Consider the following 13993-nt stretch of genomic DNA (forward strand, 5'->3'; position numbering starts at 1 on the left):
GTGTTTCCATGACAACAGACAGTGTGTGGGAAGGTTAAGAAAGTTAATAGAATTTGTGATGATCTCAGTAATGCCCCATGGATATCATTCATTAATCTGATTTCCCTTTGCTCCAGCTTCCACACCAGCCACAGAACTGGTTTTCTTAGCACTATATGATGCTGAAGAACATGCACTTTTGAGAGCTGCTAAATGCCTTTTCCCTAGGAAGTAGAAATAGAGTTTGGTAATCCCTCTATATTATCTGGTGAGCTGAATATGGAAAGAGACCACTGCAAAAGAACATTAAATCACCTCAAACTGACCAAGGAAAGTGAGAGTTTGGTTAGAGAAGCAGACACAAGTTTTATTCTCATTTTTTTCTGAATCCACACCAATAGGTTTGTTCATGAATTAAATTCTATATGAGGAAAAAAGAACCAGGTTGCTCGTTTGATTTCTATTTTAGAAACCCCTTCATCTTCAAAGAGATTCAAATTGTATTACATCATAACTGAACATTTTGGACCCAAATAAGTATTATAGGTCCATTTAGAATCAGTCAAAAGCTTTAGTTCATACAGACTAGGCCATGGTTTTGCTCTTTATGGGTTTGGAGATCAGATAATGTTCTTATCACCATTTAAAAGAATCACCTTTCAGTGCTGAAGACTTTTTACATGCCCTTCACCTGGTTTTAATTTTTTTTAAAGTAATCCGTGTGTAGATATTTTAGAATATAAAGATCTTGTTACATTCTAAACAGAATTTATATCTTTTCTGTCTTGACTGATATACATTTCCTGTATCTCTCTGAATTTGTGTGTGTTGTGCCTAAGTTTGAATTACTGTGTTGTTTCTGTATGAGGGTGGCTTTTATCTTTGGCATGTTTTTCAGGATCATTATAAGCCTCTCTTATGTATCCTTTCTCCTTTTAAAATTCTATTGAGGGGCCCTCCCTGGTGGCTCAGGGGGTTAAAGCACTACACTAAGAAGCTAAAGTCACTTTGCATGACTTCAATTCCCGCCTGCGGAAGGAGATCCACATGGTGCAGCAGAACTGTCCTGACCCGCCCACTGCTCCCCTCAGCAGTGTACTTCATCCATCTGCCTGTTCTGTACCCCACTCTGTCTCTGGTGAATCCTCTCACCCTCCGCATCTCTGGCCTGTACCCTAGTTTTATATGAATAAATAAATAAAATCTTTAAAAAAAATTCTATTGAGGAACCTAAACTTTATAAACTAACTAAAAATAGTCACAATGAACAAAACCCCAACTATGACATAACTTGTAAAGCTGATCAATAAACAATGGATACTAACAAGGAATTACTCATATGCTATTCTGAAATTATGACTATGGATTCAATGGCATTTAGAATTATACCTTGAGGAAACTGAACTGTGTCAAGTTATAGGGATGTTGCTTTAAGATATAGACGTGGAAGAGAAATCAATGCATCTATCTATCCTACCAAAAAAAAAAAAACAAAAAAAACAAAAAATAAAACTCAGAGGCAAAAACAAATTCCTTAAACAAAACACTGCCTATATGGCTCCTACTCTTTTCCATCACAATATCCCACATGAGACCCTAATCCAATCATGATTGAGATGGAAATGGAGATACTTGCTCCAAAATTTGTGTAAATGACTCCAACTTGGAACTACATCAAACTCATAAATTATTTTAATATAATTTTGATGCTTTTTGAATTTTTTCTTTGTGGGCACTTTTTTTTTTTAATTTCCCAATAAAAATTCCACTGATGTCAATAACAATAAAAGATCATTTGACCCAGTGAGGACACATCTTTAAGGTGACATCAGTTTTCTTCAAGCCCTGATGAAGAAGAGCTGGGTAGTTACCATGGAGTAGGTTGTACCTCTCAAGAACACTTCTGTGATCTTCAAATGTTGAAGACTTGTACCCAATTTTCTCTTCCTTGTTAGGAAATACTACAGGCAGAAAGGGAAGCTGAAAGAATTCACTGAGCCTGCTTGCATGGGCTGGGAACTCTAGGCAGGGCAGAGTATGACTTTTTGGAACTTGCACCAACATTAATTTAGGAAAGTTAAGAGGGGAAAAGGACAGCATCAGACACATTACAATTTAGGGACTTTGCTTGGTCTTGAATGGGTGTTATTTTGTAATATTGGGTACTTGGAATACAGGAGCTGGAAAGCCATCTGAAAAGGAATGGCAACATACGAGTTAAATGAACACCTTTTCTTTATATAGTATCAACACCAACAGCAATCATGATTACAGCTAAGCAAGAATCCAATAGTCATTTTATGTAGGAAAACATTCAAGAGAAATTAAGAAACTATGAGATATAATGGCCCAGATCACTACATGGGTTAAAATAAATATCTACACAGAAATCTGGGGGTTCCTAAGTTATACATGTCTCATTAACTTAGAAAAACCTAAAATAATCTTCCATTGGCTAACATATACTTTTCCTGAGTCATGCAAACACCCTGAGGTTATTTTAATAAAAAACAAGGATTATTGCTTGCTATGGATTGAATCATACCTGATTTCCCAAATTCCTGTGTTGAAATTTTAACTTATTAGAAGCTGGACAGAGGTAATGAAGTTAAGGTGAGCTCATAAGCATGGGCCCTTCACCAATAAGTCTGTCACCTTTCACAAAGGAGAAATTAGTGGTAATGTGAAGATATCATTGGCAATGTGAAGAGACATAGGAGGATGTCCATTTATGAGCTGAGTAGGACATTTTGGAATAAATTGTTTGTTCATAGCCCTCGGAAAAAATCAACCTTACCAACAGCTTGACTTCTCACTTGTAGTCCAGCATTGTGAGATGATTATTTTTTTCTTAAAGTAGTTGTCTGTGTACTTTGTTCCCAATGGTAATATTGCACCCAGCAATGCCATAAAGGATGGAAGCCACTGGTCCTGACTGGAGCTTTTAACTGCACCTACCATTTTCTCATCAAGGCTGTGGGTGTCATACTGGGAAGCTAGAAAGAAGATGACTAGAAGATATCAGTGTGTGAAATCAACTCATGAGGAGGTGGAACAGAAACACAGAGCCACTGGAACTTGATTACTCTCATGATTTATTAATATTCAGATTGAAAAAGGAGCCTCAGAGCCGCAAGTTACGCTAATTGGCACATTTGCTTTATTTATTTATTTATGTATTTATGTATTTATTTATTTTCAAAACAAACTGGGTTTTTGATTTTTTTCCTTTTTGTTCATTCCATCACATTGAAAAGGAGGAAAAGAAAAATGGTTTTGAATTCACTTGATATTTTGGACTCCTCAGATGAACGGAACATTGCACACACACTTGGAACAGAGAGAGAGAGAGGAAAGTGGACTCCCACAGGGCCACACGCACCAGATCAAAAAACTTGGATACAGTGCAAGAATTTCCCAAAATGATTGGATCATCATTACCAAAAACTCGCCATAACAACACCAAGAAACAAAAATGTTTAAGCCACACTGTTTGACTTGGGATCTTTCCTGCTTTTTTTTTTTTTTAAATGTTTGCCACACAGAGAGAAAGAGGGCTAGCAGGTGGGAGAGGACAGACTCACAGACGTGAGCAGGACAGGAAGGGAAACTTCAGAGTGGAGTTGAGAAGAGGGTGGGGAGACAGGGTTCAGGAGAGGGGAGGGGAGGGACGTGGAAAGCCATTTCTTAAAGTTCAGGCATGTTCTTGGTCCGCCTCACGATCTTCTCCTTTACCCTCATCCTGCCGGGCACTTTCCTTAGGTTTGGTTTCATCTACAGCATCTGAGTGTAAAAAGAAAGAAGAGGTGCAGAGAAAAATGAGAGTTAGTATTTTGTCTCATCTGTTCATATGACAATGCAATGCATTTCTTCTTTGCATTGCCATTTCATGAAAAGCAGAGATTATTGCTATTCCATAATACAATTTCCACATTCAGAAGAGTTTATCTCCGACAGGTGGTCCGTGACATATATGGAAGAACTCAGAAGCAGAGATATTTATTAGGGTGAAGGAGTGCTTAGAAATTACTGTGGGTTTTTAGCCTCAAGACTGCAATGAAGCTATGGACACACAGGCTCTGCAAGAAGAGAATCTACAACTATCTTTTGTCTCTTCTCCACCAACCAATTGTGGCAGATCATTGATCATCCATTCTAGCCCCTCATCTATCATTTCTCGTAATATAATGACTAGAAAGTGAAATGCTTGAATTTCCAGTTCCCCTTGAGTTAGGACCCTTCATGTAACACAGCAGTGGCCAATTAGCTAGAGACAGACCCCAGTTGGGAGGCCTTTGCCCTTTATCTTCTCCTATTTCTGATGATTGAGGCTTCCAACTATCCCTGGCAGTGTAGCAACTACCTTCTGTCCATGAAGATAAAAACTGTACATAGGAAGGGAGGAAAATCCTATTGTGTGATCATGCCATTGCTGGATAACTTTCCCCCAGGTGTCTTCTTATGTGAGACCAATAACAGTTAAGCACAGTCCAACTGAATATACTCTTCTTAAGGCAAGAGTGTTTTGCTTAGAAAAGAAATGTTAATAGAACAAAATAAATATTGTCAGAAAAAAATAAATAGATTAAAAAAAAAAAAGCATATCTGCGTCTCTTTAAAGGATAATTCCCCCGTCGCCACTCAGGAATCTGGTGTTTGTTCTAGCACTTCTGCTTGGCTTCCCTATGGAATTTAGTCACCTGATTTTATGCTACAAGATTGTTTACTAATATGCCTATTAGCTAGAGGAAAGAAAATTAATATACCCTGAAACCACCTTGTTACTAACCAACAAACACACTGTATCATATGCCCAAGACTATGCTCAGGTCGATGATTTTCTAAAAGGATTTACAAGTCTAAGCATATAGTCCTAGTTTTGACTATGTTAACTAAACTGAAATGATAAAGAGCAGGACTAGAAAAGGGGAAAAGTTTCATGGAGTGAAGATTGGAGGACACTAGGCACACGCTTTAAGAGTCTTCTCCCTATAGGGCCCTTACCCTAGCCCTAGAAGGAGGGTGGGCTCAGAGTGGGAACTAGAGCAGGGCGTTACAGATATGTGCAGGACTGGGTCCTGTCAGGTCTAGTGAAAGCATCTCAGAAGAATTCTTATCAGTCTTGAATAATACAGGATCTTGTCTTGGCACTTTCTGGAACTAATTACAAAACTTGCAAATGTTGATATGAGTTAACATGCAATCGTTAGTATTTTGTACAAAAACATTAATCATCATGGTGTCAGAGATAGATGAATGGCAGAGGCCAACTGGGCACTCTAATGACCATTAACCAATTAACATAAATAATCACTTTCCCTTCTAGAGGATCAACCTCCCTCTGAGGTGGTTATTACTTAAGAAGAGGCTGGAGATGCTAAACACTGAACAGACATTTTTAATATCAAGTGACAAACAAGGGAGTGGAAGTCAATGATCAGAACAGGCAAATGAAGTCTGGATGCTGATGTGACACTGAGATCCAGCAGGCCAAAGAACAGATGAGATTTTTTCCATTATAGTTTAGCTATAAAGAGTGCTCTTGCTTATTGTAAACATGAAAGCCTAATATTTATACTGCCATTTTAAGACATTACATGAAAATCAAGATTAAATGAATTTATATATCAAATGACAAGTAACTTATGCTCACCAAGAGTTACCAATCATGCCTTCCCCCCAAATTCACTTTTCACCTTGGATTAGTATCTGTGGATGTGTGGGGAGAATAACTGTTCAATTCAGTTTTATGATGAGATAGAAGATGCCTATGGAGAAATTAAAAAGAAAACTGATGGTGCATTTTAGTGGTTTGGTTCAAAAGAGGATAAAAATGCTTATGTTAATGAAAAGGGGTGATTGTTATAATTATTTATGTTAAATATTTAAATTCTCAAAATTTTTATTTAGTCATTTTGAACTGGTGTTATCAGAATTTGGTAATTTTATACTCTCTAATTAATTCTATACTCTCTAATTTTCTACAGGCGTGGCTATTTAACCTTGATGAAAACATTACTTTTTCTAGGTATAAGGACTTTGAGAAATCACCATGTTCAATAGTAACTTCCATGAATTTCATCATTTCTGTGGTAACTGAAAGAGAAAGTTAAAATCAAAGACAATAAAGTTGCATTCTTCCTATTCTAGAATTGAAGAATACTTCAAAATGAAAGAAAAATGTAATTTAATCACTCAGAAATGTCTTGGGTCCCACTATGTGCCACATAATGCAAATATAGCAGAGATATTGCAACAAAAACACGAAGCCAAAGTCTGTTTTCTTGGAACGTACATACTGATGATCACTGCGATATGAACTACTTATTGGAGGACTGCTCAAGAGTAAACAGCAAGCAGCTAGACAAGACACTTGAGCCCAAAGGGACATACCTTCCGGGTCACTTCTACTTTGGCAAAGCAAAGCATCTTTTCATAAAAATCTTTAGATGCCTAAAAAATCTTTAGTGAAAATGTGAACATCATATTTTGAAATGTGAAAAACCCTGGTCATTTTTACATTCTTGATTCACAACCATCATTTCTAGGAAAGATCAAGCCCACATTAAGGCAGTTATGAAGACGGAAGTAATTTCTCTATCCACTTCAAACAGTGGGATGGTAACCTGAAAAAAAAATAAAAAAAATAAGGGGACCTGGTGAATGATTTCACAGTGGTCTTTCAGAGATGTAGGCAACTGGCTTTCAGATCCTTGCTGAAGTAGTTTCTGCAAGCAGCCCTTGCCTGCACGCATTCCATTCATTTCCTCGAAAGGGTGAGAATAGCAGTCTGCACATTCTGTTGGTGAGCAAATACTAGGAGCATATGCAGGAGCGGCTGCCTGTGTGCTCAGCCAGGCAGCCGGGCTGCAAGGCTGCTGGAGGATGGCTGTGTTCCCATCTGCCTTCGCCTACGTGGAGCAATAATGGCCCTGTTTACTGGCGCCGCTCCAGGCCCCTCCACAGCCCTACATTACTGAAATTAGGTTGAGTGGATTTCCGAGTAAAACATTACCTCTTGGGACCTGCCCAGCTCTCCCCAGCCTTGTCAACATTGATTAAAAAGAAGCTGCTGTCATCTTGGGGACATGCCCACAATTACTCTACCAATCACCACTGTGGGATGGGGGTGTGTTTCTTTTTCCTTTTTATTTTCATCTTCTTGATTGTTAAGCATCATCACCTCAACAGCTCAAATGAAAGTACTTTCAAAAATTCACGTGTCACTTCTTGAGCTGTGTGCCAGATATCAATCCGAAGCCTAGACTATGGCTCGTAGGAGTCACGGGATCCACATTTTACTCTCTTCATTGCCATGCTTTATATTTTAAGTTTCTGCCAAAGCATTGAGTAAGTGTACTCCATTTTTGATATCAACAGCATTACAAGTCTTTTGTAATTACAACTATCACTGATGCTCCCACCCCTTGCACTCTGGCCTTTTTGAAAAAGAAAAGAATAACTCTAATCTTTCTAACTTAACTTACTTGAGGTTTTCAAAGAGTAACAAAAAGGAGTTTAATCAAGGAGAAAACTCAAAGGCAGAAGGGCTGGATCTCAGTGATAATTGAAGCAGACCACACCCATCTACTTGTCTCAAAGTTTAGACCTAGAACCAAGCTGAATTTTATTCTATCCTTGACTGTCAGCCATTCATATGACCTCAAAGCAACTATTGTTCCCAGTTTTGTGATAAGTTTCCTTTTTTAAAATATTTATTTTTATTCATTTATGCATTCAAGAACTGGGGTGTAGGCCACAGATGTGGGGGGATGAGAAGATTCACCAGAGACAGATGGGGAGCAGAACAGGCAGCTCTACTGAAACACACTGCTTGGGGGAGCAGCAGGAGATGGGAGAGGTCTGCTGTGCCATGTGGGTCAGCTCCCTGGCCAGGGATGGAACTCATGCCACTGCTAGCAATATCTTGATAGCGCTGAGACTAAGCCCTCTGCCCCGCCTCAGTTTCTGAATCTATGAAAATATGAATGATAACGCCTGCCTAGCATATTGCAAGTTGTCTGGAGACTGAAGGAAGGTATTTGAAGCACATTATAAAATTTCAAGTTCAGAATGTAGAACGTCAAGATCGTAATCCCAACCTGTTGGATTTGATTTGAAACCTTCGATAGTATTTAATATTCTCATCCCAAGAGGGATGAGAGTTCCAATGGAATTCTAAAAATCTTTCAGTTTTCCAATGGAAAACTAAAAATCTTATTTGCAGATAGACAATTAAGGAATTTCTCTCTTAGGATGCTCCTGTAAAGTTTCTGACTCTGATTAAAAGATAAAGTTATAAGTGAGTTATTAATAAGAGTTCCTCAAGTTAGGGAACTTGAAAATGAATCTAGGATGTCTTAACACTTTAGCCGAGATGTTAAGTTTGTTTTCCTCTTACTTACAGGATTACGTATAGATGCATATATTTAATTATGTATATGCACACTTACATTTTGTGTATCTATACACACATATATTTTATATATATAAATATAAATAAGTATACATCTAAAAGTTCAAAATCACATCTCACAGGAAGTCAACTCTACATTTCCCTTTTCCCTTCATAATATGCCAAGAAAGGAGAACCCAGCTAGGAGAACATTTCAGGGGTACTCTCTATTGATAAATTTCACAAATTCAGTTGTCTAAGGGACCAGACACATAATGTTAATGCGAAAATGTGACCATAGGTAAACCCAGTGGGGAGATCTATGGGGAACAGCGAAGAGCAGGTCTAGCCCAAAGGCATTCATACAAATAAAGCACTCTCATTGGAAAAATAAAGAGGAGAGAGTGTCTGGGGGAAGACTATTAAATTATACCAGGAAGATACATTTGTGGATTCCACTTCAAAACCTAAAAAGCTCCCTTTAGTCAAAATAAAGGATAGGCTCATTAGATTTACCTTCAAAAACTAACTTCAAGAGTCCTGAAAAACCTCCCCCTGCCTTTTCTGCTTTGCAAATATAAGTGACTCAAATATCAAGAGGTTTTTAGTGAATGAAGTAAAAAAAAATTGCTTATTTCACATTTTATATATGTCCTACCAAAGCAAAAAAAAGACAAGGGTAGCAAAAAGCCAACTTTTAGTAGCATCTCTCTCTCTGCATGCCATTAAAATTTTCTCTACATCTTTACGGGGAAAATTCTAGGAGAGAAATTAATTATCCATCTGCAAAATAAGTTTTTTTGTTTTCCTTTGGAAAATTGTAGGATGAGAAGGTTTCAAACCAAATCCAAGAGGTTGGGATTACAATCTTGACATGCTATATTCTAAACTTGAAATTTCATAAATGCCTCCATTCTATCTCCATACAATTGGCCATGTTATCAGGAGCATTATCGGTACCATCTCATAGGGTTGTTATAAAGTTTCAATGTGTTCATTATTTAAAATACTTAATAATGAGTGGAGTGTTTCCGTAAGTGCTCAGAAATGTTGGCTATTATTAGTGATTGGAAAAGAAGAGATATTGGTGTGATGTGTTCTGTGGGCCAAGCACCATGCTAAGAATTTTCACATATAGGTACTCAACTTAGATCTCTGCTACTTTCCATTTTTTTCATCAAAAGGAAGGATTTTTTTTTTCAAAGATGTATTTGTTTATGCATTCAGAATTGGGGTACAGGCCAGAGGTTCAGGGACAGTGAGAGGATTCACCAGACAGAGTAGAGAGCAGAAAAGGCTGACTGAGGAAGTACACTGCTGAGGGGAGCAGCGGGCGGATCAAGAGAGGTCTTCCATGACATGTGGGTCACCTCAGGAATAGGCAGGGATGGAACTCATGCTGAAGGGCTTTAGTTTTTTGGTCCTATACTTTAACCCACTGCGCCACCAGGGAGGGCTCTGGAGGGAATTTTTTAATACCTACTTCATAGATGGGTGGTCAACATTAAATAAGAGGGGGAAAAAATCTAACATACACCCACTACCTTGCTCACTGTGTGACAAGTGAGATCCTTAATTCACATATACTAAACCTTAGTTAAGTCAGAGAAACTTTCTTCACAAACCCTTACAAAAGGTGAACAAAGGCCCTCCCTAGTGGTGAAAGGGGTTAAAGCACAGCACTAGGAAGTGCTCAGCAGCCAGCATGAGTTCCATCCCTAGCTGCTCACCTCCGCAGTGTATTTCAGTCCATCTGCCTTGTTCTGCTCCCTACTCTGAATCTGGTGAATCCTCTTATACTCCCACCTCTGGCTTATACCCCAGTTCTTGTATGCATAAATAAATAAATCTTTTTTTAAAAAAAAAGTGAACAAAGTCTGTGAATGATGAAATTCTTGTTTGCAGACTGAAAAAAAAAAAATTCTTTGACAAAAGACTTTGAAATTAGGGGTCAAAGTCCAGAAGTGATTCAAGGTCAATGATGATAGAAAAACCTGAAGGCCAAGATTTTTTGATGAAAAATGATGGCTGCTAAGCAGCAAGTTCTCCAAAGGCAAGAAAATTGCTGTTATAGTCTCAGCTTAAGAACAGAATGATCTTCCTTATTTTATACCCAAAATCTTATTATTCCTTAACTTTAAGAAAAGCAACCAGACACATTAGGAGTTTTCAGATTTATTATGAGAAAGATATTTTCATTTCCAGGAAGTATTGTACTCATGAGACAAGGCATACTTGTGGGAGAAATTCCTGGGACTATGTGGAATTGCCCCAGGAACAATGGGTCAATTCTTTCCATCTTTGCACCCTGACAGATACTGGCCTTCTCAAGCAGAGAGTTCTAGCACACTCTGGAGAATAATGAAAGTAAAGAAGCAGTAGGAAGAGGTTATTTTATTGAAAGAACTCTAGACAAAGTACGCCATACACCTTTTGGAATATCTTTTGTTCAAACATGATTGATGTTAGTATTTTCCTACCTAAGGAATGAAAAATTGCTATAACTATTCCTACTGCATTTTGGAAGAAATTACAAATTTTACAAAAATAAATACTTCATATTAATAATTTCGGTCCACACCTTAGAAGATACAGGAAAATAAAACATACTAATCATATATCTTGATGATGTTTCATTAAATTTACTCTCCTTTCTTTCTCACAGTTTTTAACATTTATTGAAACAGAATGCTTAGACACGGTATGAACCATTTCAAAAGTTAATATGTCCTTTGCTATTTCTAGGTGCATCTTGTTGAGTTACTCAAGATCTGATCTGGTGTCAGGACAAAAATGTAGTAATTTGTGTTTGTTAGATCTTAAAAAAATTAATCAGTTACATGGATTTTCTAGGTTACATGGATTTTAATTTAAAAATTCAGTAAATCATTTGTAATGCTTAACATATAATGAATAAGCATATGTCTTGTTAATATGACATTAGAAAGTTTGTCTTTCTAGCATTTGTCTTTGAAACAAAAACAGATTTAGTTTGTCAAATCCCATGGTATGATATTTGATTAAATGATTTGATTATCTGACTCCAACATTAAAGTACATAAACCAAAACTAGACATATCTAACTCTGTAAAAGTCACTCTGATAGTGACGATAGTTGCCTTAAAACTTGTTTTACTTATGAACATATTGCTTGGGTAACATTTCAAATTTAAAATAACATTCATGATTCATACCAGCTACTCATGTCTTGACTCACAATGGTGAGTTTGAGTAGCCAGACAACAGTTTATCTTTGTTGTTTACTTTTGTCTATGGTTATATTTACACAACACAAGGAAAACTAAAGACTTGACAGTTGTCTTGCTAATTTTATCAATGCAAATAAATAAACCACATAATTCAGACAAAAAAAATCACCACATCTATGTATTGGACATAGAATTGACTTGAATTTTTTAATCATATTATAAAGTAATGGAAACTTAAGGAGATCTTGGAGGTTATCTGATCTCAGCTCTTTCTGATCTCAGTTCCTCCTTCTCTAGGGAAAGGCCAACAAGGTCACACAGTACTCCCATAATTCCATAATGCCTCTCATAAACTTTGGGGAAGAATATTTCTCCTACTTGATTTTTAACTTGCATCCTTTTTAGTAGTCCTAAATGTGCTGTATAAGTTATCTATTCCTTCCTCCTTTACCTCGCTCTCCTTCCTTCATTCCCTAAGTGCCCTCCATTCCATTTCTCAATCAATTCAATACAATTTTGCTTACAGAGCAACCAGAAGTAATTTTAGATACTCTGGAGGTTTGCATATAAGGGCTGAAGATTATTATTGTATCAAACCTCAATATATTATGTGCAGACTGAAGTGGATTATTCTATGCAAAGAGGGAAAAAATGAGAACCTCTAAAATTAGTCACTTAGGTTGCACAGTTATCGTGAATGATGACTAATGAGTTGCTGGATAATGAAGGTTCAAGAGTAGATAAGTTTCCACAAATGCTATAACATCTAGAAATACGTAAGAGATCATTACTATTGAAAAAAAAATAAAAGCACATGTCATCCTCTTCATCTAGCACTTCTTCTACTTCACAGTGAAGCACAATGTTAAAAAAAAAAAGAGAAGGTTTAACTCAATTGTGAAATTAATTTTAAAAGCATTATTGTAACAGAAAAGCATCATAAAAGGTGTTTGTGTTACAGGCTTGTATGTGGATAAATGAATGTGATCCCCAACTCTTACTGGCACAATTCATTTTGTACTCACTATGCTTTGACTTCCTGGGGTCTGAAAAATTATGGCACAGTCTTTGAGTGAAAAAAATTGCTTTAAGAATCAATAGCACTCACTGGAGTACAACTAGAACTATATTGAAAAATATGTGTGTCTGTGCTGATTTTCTCTTTTTTGTCAAAAATCTCAAAGTTTCTTTACCAATATTTTATAGCAAAGAATACAATAGTTCCAGCGATTTGAGAGCAGCCACAATTTAAGGATAAAGATTGTGATTCTGCAGCTTACCTGGGATAGAACTATGGAATCACACACATTCTGTCCATTATATAATACTGCCACTTAAAAATGATTCCTTTGAAGACTTACTCTCTTTCCTCACTTAATGCTTTTTTAAAAAAAAAATAATAATAAAGTAAATTTCCAAGACATACAGGTCTAGAATCTACCTCCAACTATCATTCCTTTTAAAATTCTATTTATTTTAAAGTTATCAGATTGCATGCTAAAACCTTGGCATAAAAAAGGGCTTTGGAGACCTCCAGCAACATCACACCTAGTCTATGAATCCCCTACAAAATTCTTAGCAGATGGACAATCTCTGCTTCAACAAGTCATTCCCATTCTAACTTCAGAGTGTTCCTACATTCAGCTAAGCTCTACCTCCCTTAAGCTTTGAGTTCTTTCTTCTAAAATAACACAGAACAATACATATGTTCAGTACATTCTCTCTTGCACAAAACAGTCCTAAAAATGCAAAGATAACTCTCTCTTTAAGTTTCCTAGCCTGCTCTTTTCCGACTCAATCCACAACTTCATAAAACAGTAAATTGAATTCTTCCACTTTCCTTTTCCTTGGGGTCTTTATTTTTCAGTGAGCTAAATTTAACCAATTTTCTCATAATGCTCTTAAAAAAAAAAAGGCTTATTTATTTATGCATACAGAACTGGGGTGTAGGCCAGAGGTGCAGGGGTGGTAAGAGGATTCACCAGAGATAGAGTGGGGAGCAGAACAGGCTGACTGATGAAGTACACTGCTGAGGGGAGCAGCGGGCGAGTTGAGGGGTCTGCCACGCCATGTAGGTCACCTCTGGGGTTGGGATTGAACTCATGCTGAAGTGGCTTTAGCTTCTCAGTGCTGTGCTTTAACCCACTGTGCCACCAGGGAGGGCCCCATAGTGCTCTTTTTAAAAAATGTTCTAAATTATAAGCCTTTTTTCATTACTAGTGTTCTTGACCTTCGCTGACTACTCTTTCTTTGGACTGTATTGACTCTTTCTTGAGTTCTATGTTCCAGAAATTGTGACAGTGGAGAAATCCTCCAACCTTTTTGCTTGTAAAGTCCCATTACTTTTTCATTGGTTCAGGAAATGGCCCTATGAATACTTGCTGTCTAGTCTTTCAAGGCCCCAAGACGT

General features: G+C 37.2%; 1 protein-coding gene across 1 annotated transcript in view; it reads right to left on the reverse strand.

The window, feature by feature from the left end:
* Positions 1-3057: 3057 nt before the first annotated feature.
* The window catches only part of GAP43 (growth associated protein 43), an 87119-nt gene continuing 76183 nt past the window's right edge, over positions 3058-13993 (reverse strand). Inside the window, exon 3 of the mRNA XM_004675199.2 lies at positions 3058-3762. Coding sequence (XP_004675256.1) covers positions 3674-3762 — 89 coding nt within the window. The 3' untranslated portion in view covers positions 3058-3673. The remainder of the gene's footprint in view (positions 3763-13993) is intronic.

The sequence above is a fragment of the Condylura cristata genome, unplaced genomic scaffold (assembly GCF_000260355.1).
Source record: "Condylura cristata isolate star-nosed mole 26May11 unplaced genomic scaffold, ConCri1.0 scaffold00003, whole genome shotgun sequence".
Taxonomy (NCBI): Eukaryota; Metazoa; Chordata; class Mammalia; order Eulipotyphla; family Talpidae; genus Condylura; species Condylura cristata.